Source organism: Sorex fumeus, unplaced genomic scaffold, assembly GCF_029834395.1.
Source record: "Sorex fumeus unplaced genomic scaffold, SorFum_2.1 ptg000035l, whole genome shotgun sequence".
NCBI classification, from domain to species: domain Eukaryota; kingdom Metazoa; phylum Chordata; class Mammalia; order Eulipotyphla; family Soricidae; genus Sorex; species Sorex fumeus.
In genome coordinates, this window is record NW_026606092.1 from 24,963,396 (window position 1) to 24,979,965 (window position 16,570).

At 36.8% G+C, this 16,570-nt stretch overlaps 1 protein-coding gene and 1 pseudogene across 1 annotated transcript in view; both read left to right on the forward strand.

Annotated features, from left to right (window-relative positions):
• The window catches only part of LRP1B (LDL receptor related protein 1B), a 1,985,988-nt gene that overhangs the window by 1,090,017 nt on the left and 879,401 nt on the right, over positions 1 to 16,570 (forward strand). The window contains exons 8-11 of the mRNA XM_056117551.1: positions 1,637 to 1,859; positions 6,697 to 6,868; positions 8,778 to 8,921; positions 14,735 to 14,971. Coding sequence (XP_055973526.1) covers positions 1,637 to 1,859; positions 6,697 to 6,868; positions 8,778 to 8,921; positions 14,735 to 14,971 — 776 coding nt within the window. The remainder of the gene's footprint in view (positions 1 to 1,636; positions 1,860 to 6,696; positions 6,869 to 8,777; positions 8,922 to 14,734; positions 14,972 to 16,570) is intronic.
• Positions 9,626 to 9,671, forward strand: LOC130027024 (uncharacterized; annotated as a pseudogene).

Genomic DNA, 16,570 nt, shown 5'->3' on the forward strand with positions numbered 1-16,570 from the left:
AGCATCCATCTTCTACATCATCTATGTCTAAAACTATCTACGGATCTGTATCTTTCAGCTCTGTAAAATAGAACAATAAGAAAAGAAAATCTTAAAAGTACTATGCTTTTTAGTTACGGTGATAAAGAAAACTTCATATATGAAGAATAGTGTTTAATGGTTTACAGTAATTAAAGAAAAACTGTTTTCTCCCTGTATTATCTTGGGATAGCTATTAACAATTGGCTTACAAATGAAGAAAGATAAAGGCTGTAAAGAGAGAGTGATGTGTGCAGTATGTGTGTGTAAGTGCTGTAGATTAGAGGTTTGATAATTTAAGTGACAAGAAAATATAGCACCATATGCCTTTATTTATTCTCCACTGAAATAAAATGCTCTTCACCTGAATGGAATGTCACTTGAAAAATAATTTATTGTGATAAATTGATCTTTCAAGAACATTTGGGGAAATATATACTCATAATAAAATCTGGCTCACACTATCATAGCACAGTATATATTAATCTTTGAAAATTTTTCAGAGTCCCCAACAGCATAAAGACCTAAATTAAAGGAAGACCTTAACTAAAGGTTAAGGAATATATATTTTTGAATCTCTAAAGATACCCCATACTATTACATAGTGCAACGACATTGAGAAAAGTAATGCAAAAGTAATTCACTAAGTTTATAAAATCAAATATTCTTTACTTTTGGCAATCTTAATATTGCTTATTCACTGTAAATCTGATTATTCTTGAAATTTTATTTAAGTCAAGGCAAGATAGTCTGCTATTTACTAATGTAATTTAGTCTCATGAGTGGGTAATCTTGTTAAAATATTGTCAGGTTAATTGAAATTGATTTGCGTTTACTAAACATAGTGAATACTAATCAAATATTAGACACTGAATTGTTGGGGGTATTTAAACTTTTGACAGACACTAATTGTTCGGTGGAAGATTTTGTTGTCTCAATGGTTCACATTTCTTTCCACACTTTTTTTCAAAATATAGAAGAGAAAAAAAAGAAAAAATAGCATGCAATTCCTTTATGAAGCTTTGTGATTTGAGAATACTGAGGAGATTTTGGGATTGGTTTTGAGACGATTATTTGTATTTTATTTCAGTTACTATACTCAGCACATTTGCTTTTCCATCTGCTTAATTCCTTTCCATGTTTCCTATTCTCATGGGGTCATTGAGCTCCACATAATAGCTTTTTATAGGGAGAAACACATTGCCAAATAACTTGAAAAGCAGGTCAAAGATAAAACCTGATAGCTTGCATGGGCTGGCCTGGTAGGTTGGTTCATTTTGCATGTTTACAGTAAATGGACTGCAGTCATCTTCTGAGTTGTATGCATATCAGCTCTATGAGGCTTCCAGAAACATTTCTCCTAATATAAAAATAAACCCATCATAATCATTCCTTTTGGGGAAATTTTACAGTTGTTGGTTAACCTGCTCCCTTATGCCCTGCAATATTCATTAGCAGATTTCTCTGTTTATGAGTGATATTATATGGAAATGGTTATGGGAAGCTAACAGATGTAATCACTGAAATAAATTAGAAGGAAAAGTTCTGCTTTTTACAGATGGTTTTATTGAATATGCTTTTCCCCCTTCCACTTTAACATTTAGCTTTCTTTCAACAGAAAACTTTTCTTTACTGACTATGGGAATATGGCCAAAGTGGAGCGATGTGACATGGATGGGATGAACAGAACAAGGATAATTGATTCAAAGACAGAGCAACCAGCTGCATTGGCACTAGATCTAGTCAACAAATTGGTTTACTGGGTAGACCTTTACTTGGATTATGTGGAAGTGGTGGATTATCAAGGCAAAAACAGACATACTATCATTCAAGGCAGACAAGTAAGTGCAATTTTATTGGCAAGTGCAACTAAGGTAATAAAATGCTATCAAAAAACAAAGATCCACAGTTTAACTGTTTGAATTTCTTATTAAGTGAAGATGCAGTATTATAAAAAATGATATTAAATGGGACAGAGATGATGACCTACTTACTAGCAAACTAATTCAAGTGGCTCATTCAAAGGGAACTATACTACCATCTATCCCACATGGCATGGGAAATATTTTGCTCACAAAAGCGAATGCTTGCTTACAGAAGTATCCTTTTTATTTTATTAGGTTAGATTAAATTTTGTCTTCTAAAGATTTTTTTGAATATCACTGAAGTTTAAAAAAATTATCACATGAGAAAATGTATTACTTGCTAAATTGAGCATTTTTGCAAGCATTATTCATTTAAACACCTAAAGCCTTTGTCTCTCCTATATTGTTTTAAAATTTAATTGAAAGTAACAGAACACAAATTTCCTTTGTGGAGCAAAATACAAATGAATCACTTTGCCTCTTTTGGAAGTGAGGCAAAACACATCCAGTGGTACTCAGGGTTTATTTCTGATTCTGAGCTCAAAGACAAAGGAAGGGATTGATGGAGCATAATCTGGGAGTTAAACCCAGCAACAGTCACATGTAAGGAAAGTACCTTCTCCTCTGTACTGTCTCTGGTTCTTGGCCCTTTAGAAAATACAAGGTGAGAGTATTCTTTAATTATCTTTGAATTTTTTTTCTTTATCTGAATGTTTTCTTGAATATAAGTGTTCCCTTTCTTGGAAGATAAATAAATATACTACTCCAGTCGAACTGTAGCACTGTCCTCCAATTGTTCATCGATTTGCTCGAGCAGGCACCAATAACGTCTCCATTGTGAGACTTCTTGTTACTGTTTTTGTCATATAGAATATGTCACAGGTAGCTTGCCAGGCTTTGCCGTGGGGGCGGAATACTCTCAGTAGCTTTCAAGCTCTCCAAGAGGGGTGGAGGAATCGAACCCGGATTGGAAGGGTGGGAGGAAAATGCCCTACCCGCTATGCTATTGATCGCTCTGACCCAGTAAGTTATTTATTCTGCTATCCAATATTAGCAGAGAGACCACTTAATTCTGTTACCTTTAACGTCCTAAAATCACTATTTTTTTTTGGAGGAAGTTGGGTGGAAGTGTGACATGGTGAACTTAAGTCCAAATGGTCCTTCTGTTGATTCTTAGATGACCAGCTCTATGGTTCAATGTCTGTGGCCATGACTACAGTGCAGCTTGACATCTGCAGTGGCAGGAACTGCCAATGTCCACTCTGGCTGTACATCTGGGTTGTTTTCAACCACACTCAGTTATGCCAGCGAGCTTCAGGGCTAAACTCAGTTTCAGCAGATCATGCGGTTCTGAGAATTTATTAAACCAGGACTAACTACATGCATGGCAGATGCTTCAACCCCTACACTCTCTTTATGGCCTCTGAAACCATGTCTTTTGTGGCAAGCTTTTGATAAGTTCTTACTATCCTCCTAATATCTAGAACTTCTTTTTTTGCCTACTTATAATTAAACATTTAAATCATATGGCAGATATCAGAAATTCAAATACATTTTCCCAAGATAACTTTTAAAAGTATTTTGCTATCTGAAAATTTAATGATTTTTAAAAAATTCTATTGCCTGTGCTTTGCTAGTTCCCAAAACATATGCTTAGTCTACCACTAAGTAATCCAACATAAATAAAATTTCTGAAGTATTTGGGTTGTGTGCAGAATGGTCTCTCTAGCACTCCAAAATTATCCCCACCTGTGCTGTGGGTTGATAGTAGAATAGGCACACGTATCCTTACTTTACAGGAAACATACACTTCTGAAAGTAGAGGAGGAGGGTCTGAATAATGTTGGAGTAAAACTTTATTGTGTGGACAGTATTTTCTCTATTGACTCATCTTATCCATAAGCACAAAGAACATCCAAGGATTTAGACCCCAAATCTGAAGAAAACAAGTTAAATGGTAACGAGAAAGTCCTGCTTAATTTTATTTTTTAACAGATAAAATAGTATTGTCTGAGCCAAATTAAGGCTCTGGCATGTTTTAGTAAATATCATGTCAACCCTATGGATAATGATACCAGTAAAAACATGTATTTCTGCTTCAACTCTAACTCACTCTGCCCACCCACATACATTCATTCAGGAATAGCAATAAATCAGAATGATATAACTTGATCTTTAACACTAAGCAATTCTCCCATTAATTCCTAGGTTTTATTTCTCACCTAGAGGAGAAGAAGCAATAGATTATCTCAAAACAACGTGCAAAAGGCAATTTCATTTACTCATGTCTCTTTAGAAAGGACCACGAACAATAGTTAGTTATGCTAAAATGAAAACAAATCATATAATGTTTGCTTAATATACTAAGATAACAAGACTTTCAGATTAAAATAAAATATATTATTTTCTTTAAACTTTTTTATTCATACCTCAAGCACTTCCACAAATTTTTAACTACAGATCTACATTAAAAGAACAGTAAAGAGTGACCAAAAGTGACCCTGCCAAAAACATTTCATTTTTTTTTGTTTTCAATGTTTTATAAAAATGTTTTATTAAGGTGTTAATATTTAATTTAAATTAATTTTTTAATCTTATGTTTCTGTTATTTTCCATGCTTGAGGGTATATTATACTAAATGAGGGTATATTATACTAAGTGATAAGAATGTGATTAGAAACACAAACATATTTTAAAACTCATTTTTCATTAGTCCTTTACATTTGTAAGCACTGTAGTACTGTCCTCCCATTGTTCATCGATTTGCTCGAGCGGGCCCAGTAACGTTTCCATTGTGAGACTTGTTGTTACTGTGTTTGGCATATCGAATACGTCATGGGTAGCTTGCCAGGCTTTGCCCTGCAGATGAAATACTCTCAGTAGTTTGCTGGGCTCTCCAAGATGGGCAGAGGGATCAAATTAGGGTCAGCCACATGGGCTGCATGCAAGGCAAACACCCTACCTGCTGTGCTATCGCTCTAGCCCACATTTGTAAAAGTTTCAAATATTGGTCTGCTTTAAATTTACCCAGTATTTTAAATCTACTCAATAGTTCTCAGTGGGCTCAGGGGTCAGTCCAGGAAGTATCTGACCAACCACTTGTGAAGGTTCTATACTAGGGCCTGGTCATTCAGTAATGCTTGCCAGCAGTGATAGAAATTACAGGACCATTCTAGTAGTTTGTTAAGATCTTTCAAGGTTAATGGCATGCAGTTTCAGGAATCAAACTCAGGCTCTTTTTCATTAAAAAAAAATGCTTCCTACCCCTTATATTATCCCCCAGACTCTTAGTTCTTGTAAAAATTAAGCTATGTGAATTTAGGAATCTATCCATTTCCTCGAGGTTTTTGTGTTCCATGGCATAAAGCTTCTCAAAGTACTCCCTAAGGATCCTTTGAATTTCTGTAGTTTCTATTGTAGTGACTCTCATTTCATTTTTGATTTCATTTATTAGGGTTTTCTCTCTCCCTTTCTTTGCGAGTTTTGCTAGAGGCTTATCCATCTTGTTCACAACAGTCAAAATCTGGAAACAACCCAAGTGCGCTAGAACAGATGAATGGTTAAAGAAACTTTTGTACATCTACCCAATGGAATACTATGCATCTGTCAGGAGAGATGAAGTCATGAACTTTGCTTATAAGTGGATAGACATGGAAAGTATCATGCTAATTGACATGAGTCAGAAAAAGAGGCACACGCATAGAAAGATTGCACTCATTTGTGGAGTATAAAGCAACATAACATGAGGCTGAAACCTAAGGATAGTAGATACATGGGACAGGTAGATTGCTCTATAGCTGGAAGCCTTCCTCATGAGCAAAGGGGAGAAGGCAGCTGGAATAGAGAAGGGATCACAAAGAAAATCATGGCTGGAGGAATCGGTTGGGATGGGAGATGTGTGCAGAAAGTAGATAAAGGAACAAACATGATAACCTCTCAGTGTCTGTATTGCAAACCATAATGCCCAATAGTAGAGAGAGATTATGGGGAATCATATCTGCCATGGAGGCAAGGGGAGGTTAGGAAAGGGGGGGATATACCAGGTGGTGGGGAATGGTGGTGGGGAATGTGCCCTGGTGGAGGGATGGGTGTTTGATCATTGTGTGATTGTAACCCAAACATGAAAGCTTGTAACTATCTCAGAGTGATTCGATATTTTTTTTTAAAAGCTATGTTTTGGCAGATTCTATATATGTATAACTATTACGGTCACGGTCCTCCCATTGTTCATCGATTTGCTCGAGCAGGCCCAGTAACGTCTCCATTGTGAGACTCATTGTTACTGTGTTTGGCATATTGGATACGTCACGGGGAGATTGTCAGGCTCTGCCGTGCGGGCGAGATACTCTCGGTAGCTTGCCAGGCTCTCTGAGAGGGGCGGAGGAATCGAACTCTGCCATATTGGCTGTGTGTAAGGCAAACCCCCTACCGCTGTGCTATATGAAGGAGAAATCTTAAAAATATTTTAGACTTTTACTGAGTATGGAATAAATCTCTCTCAAATATTACATATTTTAAGTTTGAGTGCCAAAAGCATATTATAAAAATAATTATCAAATATGATTAAATTTTTGAAAAGTAACTGCCGAAACATTTTTGTATTAAAACACAAATAAAACTGGCTATTTTTTGCCTGGAGTCAGAGGAAAAAATAAGCAGTAAAATGTTTAATTATTTTGTCAAATAATATGCTCTTGACTCTTCTACAATAAAGATTTTTTTTATTTTTTTATTAAGAGAGAGTAATTAGTTTTTCTTTCTAGTTAAAAAGGGACATGATTTTAAAAAACATATCTTTTCTTTTCTTTAAAAGGTCAGACATCTTTATGGTTTAACTGTATTTGAAGACTATTTGTATGCAACCAATTCTGATAACTCCAATATCATGAAGATAAACAGATTTAATGGCACTGATATTTATTCATTTATTAAAATGGAAAATGCTAGGGGAATTCGAGTCTATCAAAAAAGAACTCAACCAACAGGTAAGATGCAAGACTTCTTTTTAGCCATGAGATGTCTGATTAAAAAAAAAGCAACCAACCAAACAAAAAACATCAGTGCTTCCTATGTAGACTGTCAGAAAAAAAAATAGTTGAGAGCTGGAGAGCAGCGTGAAATAGATTTTGATGGTAGCAGTGAAAATAATGCATAGAAGTTAGACTTAGGATCTATTTGGAGGCATAGATGTAGGCATAGATTTTAGAAGAGAATCAAGAATGATAATTCTAGTTTGACTTAAGCTATTGGAATAATTGAATATTTTACTAGTTTATAAAAAGCAAGTTTTAAGGAGCATATAAAATATATAGATATAAATTTGTGTCTATATGTAGATTATATAGCTTATATCCATACCTATAGAGATGATATAGATGTATGTCTATATCTATAAATATATATAGATATAGATACATGCTTATATCTCTAAATACAAATCAATATATATATATATATATATATATATATACTGATTTGGAGACAAAACTTGCTTATATTTAGTACTTACTCCTAAATCCTCTGTGTTCAGAAATTTTTTTCTGGGGTGCTAAAGGATCATTTATGGAGTCAAGTATCAAATTCAGGACTCTCACAAGGAAGTAATAAGCCCAGTGACCTATCTCTGTGTACCAAGAAATAAAATTTTCATAGTCTTTTTTAAAAAAAGTATCTCACATAACTCTATGTAGAGATTTTGAAGAGGTAATCTAAATTACAGTTTTGGATTTTAGGGGCAGTTTCAGACTAGAGATAGCAAACTGGGAGTCATTGGCATATTGATGGTATTTAAAACCAAAGAAATTGATGTATGATAATCAAGCGAATAACCATAGATGAAGAAGAGTTCCAAATATTAGACACTGAGAAATCATAGCAATAAAAAAGGGAAGAGAGTAACTGAATGTGTAGACTGAGAAGAAGCCTGTTAAAACCCAAAGGTAAAAGAACCGAAGAGCCTGAGAACTGGTGTTCAGTTGCAGACCCACAATTGGAAAAGCAAGTGGGTAGATTAGGAACACGGAAATAATAGTAAAGGAAAGTGTTACAGGGAAAGAGAAAGGATGCTAAAGTGGTTAAGTGCTATGGATTAAACTGCATCAGTAACAGTACTTGTAAACCCCAGTGGCCAACATTTATTTTTAAAGTGCCTACGACAGGCTGACGTGTGAGAGGGAACAGGGGATTGGTGAAGGGAAGGGGGCATTGGATAAGGCATTGGTTTTGCAAAAGTGTATGCCTGAAATCCAATCATAAGTGATTTTGTAACACACAATAACTATATATGTATGTATATAATATTAATAAATAAATTTATTTGCAGGTCATCAAAAATGAAGTGTCTTAAGGTATTTTAATAATTTGGGTCATCTTTAAAATGCACTAAAGTGTGTACTCTTCAAAATCAGTCATTGATAATTATTTTATTTATTATACATAAAATTTAAGTGATGTTTATACCCCCCAATTAACCAAACAGAAAACCTAATTACCTACTCATTAAGACATGAAAAAAAAACAATTTTGTTGTGAAATTAATGCTTTGTCCTAAGCAAATCAGTAAAGAAATGAGACTAGGAAATATTTTGTAGTAGTACTAAGTATATAGTTTATTTTAAATTCTAGGAAGTATGAACCAAAATTTACTTTGCAGTTTAAATTACCTAAGAAAATTTACTTCTCAGAATTATTTACCAACTGTAAAGTCTGTAGCAAATTTTTATTTCTCCTTTTCTGAGGTTAAAGCTATTTTTCCATCGGTTATGATACCACTAGTTGGATGTATAGACTTTTGGTGGATTACTCTTCTAACACTGTCAAATTTCCAACATACTGATACACATAATTAACTTGTCTTTGGAGAATTTCAAGTGTACTGTTCTTTATTTGTTGTAGTCAGAAGCCATGCATGTGAAGTGGATCCATATGGAATGCCAGGGGGATGTTCACACATCTGTCTGCTCAGCAGCAGCTACAAAGCACGGACTTGTCGCTGCAGGACTGGCTTCAACTTGGGAAGTGATGGCAGATCATGCAAAAGTATGTTGTTGCAATCCAACATTATGCCAAAAGCCACTGATTAAAAGTAGGATTTTTAGTTTAATTAGCAGCGTCAGCATCAATAACATGAAACTTAATCAGGTGAAATTTGACTGCAAATATCTACCAGTCATGTTTGGGAAATCAACATCTGACTTTTTTCCCCCTGATAACCTGATGGGGAAGCCTAATTATACTGCAGATTCCCTAAATTTATTAATTTATAGGATAACAAATATTTGAGAATATTTTAGGAATTATTTTTGTTTGCAGACCAGAAATTAAAGGGTTAAGGCACTGAGCTCGAATGTGACAAACCTTAGTATTATCTCTGGTACCATGTATGGTCTCAGAAACATTTCTAGGAGCAACTCTGAACTCAGAGGCAGGAATAAGTACTAAGTAATGCTCGATGCAGTACCAAAAACAAGCCTAAAACAAATAAGCAAACTATCCTGTAACTGTCACTGTCCTCCTGTTGTTCATCGATTTGCTCAAGCAGACCCAGTAACATCTCCATTGTGAGACTTGTTACTGTGTTTTGCATATCAAATACGTCACAGGTAGCTTGCCAGGCTTTGTTGTGCAGGCAAGATACTCTCCATAGCTTGCCGTGCTCACCGAGAGGGGCAGAGGAATCGAACCTGGCTCAGCCAGGCTGACTACACACAAGGCAAATGCCCTACTGCTGTGCTATCGCTCCAGCCCTTAAGGAAAAGAGAGAAGGTTAGCATTCCCCTTGACAAGCAAATGATCCAGAAAAAAAAATAAAACAAATATGAAAAAAAAATCTAATACCCTAAATAACATTTTTGGTTTAATTATTTAAGAATTTTTCATCATTGTATTTTTTTTTTACCTAACCACACTACTGCTCTTAGGAAGAGAGGTGATATTTATCTCAACATAAATCCACATAAAGTCACACACTACCTTATCTATCATAATTAGGGAGTAACATTCTTTCCATTACTGAAGTTTCCAGTCAACTGGAGCTATATTGGCTAAATATCAATCTCTAACACTTTTAATGATGTGTATGTCATTAATTTTAATGCTAGAAACAATTTCCTGTCCTGTCCTCCCACTGTTCATCGATTTTCTCAAGTGGGCCCAGTAACATCTCCATCATGAGACTTTGTTGTTACTGTGTTTGGCATATCAAATACGTCACGGGTAGCTTGCCAGGCTGTGCCGTGCAGGAGAGATACTCATAAACAATTCTACCCATTTTAAACAGAAAGGCTCAATGTGAATGGATGGGTGCTTATAAAAATACTGAAATCTTTGGTGCAGCAGCTTCTGAAAGGTATTTCTATAAGGTTCCTTAAAGGCACTATCAAAGTTAAGTTCACTTAAATTGGAAGATATTCACAAGCAAAAGAGAAGCATCAGAAAGACACACATACCTACTTCACAAAGATCTTTCTGCCTTATATCTGTCTTCTCATTGTTCATCGATTTGCTTGAGCGTCACAGTAATGTCTCCATTGTGACAATTGTTACTGTGTTTGGCATATCGAATACATCATGGGTATTTTGCCAGGCTTTGCCGTGCAGGTGAGATACTTTCAGTAGCTTGCCAGGCTCTCCGAGGGGGGCAGATGAATATCAAATTCGGGTCAGCCATGTTGGCTGCTTGCATGGTAAGCACCCTACCCACTGTGCTATCACTCCAGCCCACCTTATATCTAGGAATAAGAAAGTTTTCACCAAAATTCAGGAGCCTGTCCAAGCTGATAGTCCACATTGACAGAACAAAACTTGTCTCTGTTTATACAGAGGAATATGGCTGATATGGAAAGGTTTGATTTTTTTTTCTATTAGATGTAGCACCGTCCTCCTGTTGTTCATCGATTTGCTTGAGCAGGCCCAGTAACATCTCCATTGTGAGACTTGTTACTGTATTTGGCATTTCGAATGCGTCACGGGTAGCTTGCCAGGCTTTGACTTGCGGGCGAGATACTCTTGGTTGCTTGTTGTGCTCCAAGAGGGGCAGAGGAATTGAATCTGTTCCGACCGAGTTAGGCGCATGAAAGGCAAACACCTTACCCACTGCTATCGCTCCAGTCCTTCTATTAGATATATATTATAAATAGCAATGATCTTTAAATATTTCAAATTAGAAAAAATTTATCTGATAATAGATAACTTTAGATAAATCAAAGCCAGAAACATGGCTATATAAGTAACTGTGAAATATAGTTTTGGTGCCCAAGGATAGTAGAGATGAGGTCCAGGATGATTGCTCCACAGCTTGGCAGCCAGCCTCACCTGCTGGGGGAAAGGGAAACTCAGTTAGAGAAGAGACCACTAAGTAAAGGATGCTTGCAGGACTTGCTTGGGATGGGACATGTGTGCTGAAAGTACATTATAGACTAAACATGATGGCCACTTAACACCTGCATTGCAGACCACAACACCATAAAGGAGAGAGAGAGAGAATAAAAGGAAATCCACCTGCCACAAGTGGGGGAAGAGGATGTATAGGGGGTAGTGGGAGGGATACTGGGAACATTGGTGATGGACAATGGGCATTGATGAAGGGATGGATACTTGATCATCGTATGAATGAAACGTAAGCAGGAATGTGTGTAAGTCTGTAAGAGTACCTCATGATAATTTATTTAAAAATTTTAAAAAATTAAAAATAAAAGATAAAATAAAATATTTCAGTGAAAAAAAGAAATGTAGTTTTGGTTTCATTGTCTTCAATACAGGAATATACTAGAAACTTTGAAATAGGTGTGACATGACTAAAGAAAATCGTAAGGAAATTAGTTATAATTCTATAAAACATCTATCTATAGTCCCTGTTCATATGAAGGTGCATGCACGCACGCACACACACACACACATCTCTCTTAGTAAAACTAGTCTGCTTCACTAGCTGTCTTCTCCTGAGTCTCTTCTATAAGAAAGCCAAATTATCTGGACCCAGGTGTATGTTGAAACTGACTTTACTTTTTTTCCTAAGAAGACCATAACTTTGACTGAGAGCCACAGCTCAAACGTGGGCTGTGTAGACCAAACAGTCTTTGGTGAGATGTGTCAGCTGCTTTAGTGAGGCTGGTAAGGCCTTAGTGTATACACCAGCTCATACAAACTTTTACCAGTTCTGACATCCAGGGCATTTCCTTCATCATCAAGTTTTATTAATAAAACTCAATACTTTCCACATAAACTATTTTGCTCAAAATTTTATAGACTAATCCCAGTGGAGAATATCCAAACCATTAGAGAGTTTTACATATAATTTCTTGTAAAGTTAAAAGAGTCGACTCTGGGGGTATGGTGTTGCCAGCACGTCAACCTGTACCTGTGAGGTGAGTGCATCAGCAGCCTGATGGTACCTTCAGACTTCCAGATACCCCAAAATTTCTGCTGTGCCTTTGGCCAGACCCCAAAAATTTGGGGTAAAGTTTACCAAGAAAGTAAACAGACAAAAGTTAGGTATGTGGGAAACACACCCACAAACCACCTTCGGCTCAGCTATAGTCTTGGAGGCATGCCCTCTCTGTCTCCTGATTGAACTGCTTAATGGCCATGATCCCAGGGACTCAGAAACAAATCTCGAAACCCAGTGGCTTTTGGCAGAAATGTGTCCAGTCCCTGCAGTAGGTTACTGGTGCTGGGCCAACCCAGGTGGGAATAGGTTCCGTGCCTTGGCCTATTTCCCCTGGTGGCCTGGTGGCCACGATCCTCCAGAGGCTACTGGACAGTCAGGTTTGGGCCTGCAGTGATGAGACGCAGGGCCTCACAGGATGGGGGTGGAGCCAGTCCTGTCCTCCCCACCCCAACGAGACCCCAAGTCATCGGCCACGAATGACCTCTCTGGGTCCTCATCAAGCTGCTTAACGGTCATGATCCCAGAGACTCAGAAATAAATCTTGAAACCCAGTGGCTTTTGGCAGAAATGCTTCCGGACCCCACAGTAAGTTACTGTCGCCAGACCGACCCAGAGGGGAAAGAATGTTGTCACTCTGCATGCTCCCCCTTGGCGGCTCAGTGGCTTTTATCCTCCAGAAGCCATTGGACAGTCAGGCTTTAGTCCGCAGCAACGAAACTTGTTGGGCCCCACAGGATGGGGGTGGAGCCGGTTCTGTCCTCCCCGTCCCAGTGAGACCCCAAGTCATTGCCCATGATCAGCCTCTCTGGCTCCTGATCAAGCTACTTAATGGCCATGATCCTAGAGACTCAGAACCAAGTCTCGAAACCCAGCGGCTTTTGGCAGAAATGCATCTGGACCCCGCAGTAGGTGACTGTCACCAGGTCACCCCAGGGGGGAAAGGGTGTCTATCGTCCCTCCAACTCCTTCCCTCTGGCGTCTCGGTGGCCATCATCTTCCAGAGGCCATTGGACAGTCAGGTTTTGGCCCTCAGTGACAAGACATTTTGGGCCTCACGGAATGGAGGTGGAGCCAGTCCTGTCCTCCCCACCCCAACTAGACCCCAAGTCATCGCCTATGAACGGCTTTTCTGGCTCCTGATCAAGCTGCTTAATGGCCATGATCCCAGAGACTCAGGAGCAAATCTCGGAACCCAGCAGGTTTTGGCAGAAATCCCCCCAGATTTAAGTGTTAAAATTTCGGAATTTCAAAATCACGTGGCCACTACTGCAGCCACGCAACATCATATGTTATTCATAACCAGCAATAGAAAACAAATTGTCTATTGTTGCCTCTTCAGCAGATCTGAGTGTTGGGGTAAAATCTCAAAAAACAATGGTGGGTCTGGTGTGAAAACATTGAATTTGATCAAAGTAGAGAGAGAGTAATATGGAAATCATCTGTTCCACAGGTAGGGGGAGGGTGTGGGATGGGGGTATACTGGGGTTGTTGGGGGTGGAAATGGGCACTGGTGAAGGTACGGGTGTTTCATTATATGACCAAGACTTAGACCCGAAATCTTTGTAACTGCTCTCATGGTGATCCAATAAATAAAATTATGAAAAATGAAAAATAATGTAAGGTGGAATTCATGCACAATTCAATCATCTAATCAGTGGCTGAATAAATAGCAGTTCTCTTACATAAAAAAAATTAAAAAAATAAGAGTCGATTCACTTGTAAGAAAAAAAACTGAATTGATTTAATGTGGCATTTTTAACCCAGGAAATGTGTGTGTGTGTGTGTGTGTGTGTGTACTTGCATGTGTGTTTTGCTTACTTATGTAGTTTTTTTTATAATGTTTGTGTTTTGCATTAGAGACAGACAGCATCAATCTCTTAAATTCTAATTAAGATGTAAAAAATAATATCATACTGTAACTGGCATTTTATTTTATTTCTTTTTAAAAAAAGCACATGTTTAGTCAACTATAATGTATTCATTTTCAAGTATGTGTTAATGTGTGATTCTTTTTGTTTGCCTCTAGCAGTGAAGGCAATATTTAAATGTTCTGAAGTTTTTACATTGTCAAGCATAATGAATGCCACAGTTAGTATCTACAGAATGTGTTATATAGATTGTAATTAATCATAAAATAAAAATGTGCCTGATGTTTTTATAGAAGTCCGTTTTACAGTTACAAGTTATCCAGCGTTCTGTCATGTTTTTGCTCTCAAGACAGTTACAGACAAAAGAATAATTAGCTAAATATAACTCATTCACAGAAGTAATTTCTGTTTTAATTAAAGTAATGTAATTAGCTGGCCTTCTTGTATCGAGATACATTTGGCATATTTTAGAGTTTAATTTTTGGTATTGAATTTTAAAAACGTTAATTGTGCCAGTTAATTAAACTGCAGCATTACAAAGTGTCAAGAAGATTAGGCGGCATCAGTTGTTTATGTTTGTAATCTTTCTTCTGCAGGACCCAAGAATGAGCTGTTCCTCTTTTATGGGAAAGGACGCCCAGGAATTGTTCGAGGGATGGACTTGAATACCAAGATAGCTGATGAATACATGATCCCTATAGAAAATCTTGTAAACCCTCGTGCATTAGATTTTCATGCAGAAACCAATTATATCTACTTTGCTGACACTACCAGTTTTCTAATTGGCCGACAGAAGATAGATGGCACAGAGAGAGAAACCATCCTGAAAGATGGTAAGTGACATGTCACATTAACATCAGACTGCCCAGTCATGAAGCACTTTCAAGGATACACATGATATCTGTCAAACTAATTTTAACTAGAACCTGTTACTATTGATTTTAACATATTTGTTAATTTAAATTTATTTTGTCACATCATTTCTTTTTTTTATATAGCAGGATGTTAAAACTATCGTTAAAAATGGGCATTTGATGGGCATCTAAGAGATAAAACAGTCTCTAACGCACTGGTCTTGCACATGATCAACTTGGATTTGGTACCCAGCAGTGTGTGTGATCCCTTAGGCACTGACAGACATAATTTCTGAGCATAGAGACAGAAGTAAGCATTGAGCATCAGGGGTAGGGATCAAAATTCAGAACCTAAAATTATTTACAAAATGAATGGTAATGAATAATGGTCTCGCCTATCTTTTAGAAGAAAGGCAAGGACATTAGATAAGTCATTCAAGTCACCTTTACTTTAAATCAACCGAGCTTAAAAAATGATAAAAGTAATCTTCCATGAGTAAAAAAGGTGTTAAAATGAAAAATACTTCTGTTTTTGTTTTATGTTTTTTGATTAAGGTAATATAAATTCACCATGATTTACTATTCTAGGGGATTGTCTAATTAAGTTTTTTTTTAATTAGACATGGAAGAGAATGCCTACTTCTTAATGTGATAACTTGAAAAGGAAAAAAGAGTTTGCACATTTTATCACAAAAGATGCTTTTGAATGACAGACTTACCAATTTCAAGAGACTAAAATGTGATATAAAGTGTGGTTGGTTTCTTTTAAAAAATTGTCAATTTATGTGCTGTTACTGAATGTTCTAGCTAATAATCATAACTTTGATAACATCTCATTAGTGACATTTGTAGTTCTATGTGAACTAACCATAGAAAATTAGTAAAGTCCTAATTGCTGCTTATCTTTTATTTTGATACATCTTTTTTTTTGCTGGGGTAATACAGGGTTATGAGGACATTTTATAAATTTTCACAACTTATATATATTTACATTTTGGCACTATTATATAAGACATGACTAATATTTTTTGTTAGTTTATTTTCATACCAATAAGAATGATAATAATAGATATTATGATAAAAGAATTCTTTGACTAATGACATCTCGTGATTCATTGTAAAAAGAAAAAGTAAGTTCTGTGAGTAGTCATTTTATTCTCATGACCCTCCTGAAATCTGATGACTATTGCTTGGTTTGATAAATCATGCAAACGTAATAAAGCTTATGATATTGCATAAAATGTGTAATTTGAAATATCACTGTATCGCTGTATTACTGTCATCCCGTTGTTCATCTATTTCCTCGAGCAGGCACCAGTAACGTTGTCTCCATTCTTCCTGGCCCTGAGATTTTCGCAAGTGCTACATTGGAGGCTCTCTCAGTGCCAGGAGAATGAGACTCATCTTTGTTACTGGGTTTTGGCATATCAAATATGCCATGGGGCGATTGCCAGACTCTGCTATATGAGCAGGATATTCTTGGTAGCCTGCCAGGTTCTCTGAGATTGAGAACCAGACAATAAGAGGTCACTTTCAGAAACTTGGTTTTATAATCTCTGGATCTTGGCCACTGATGGG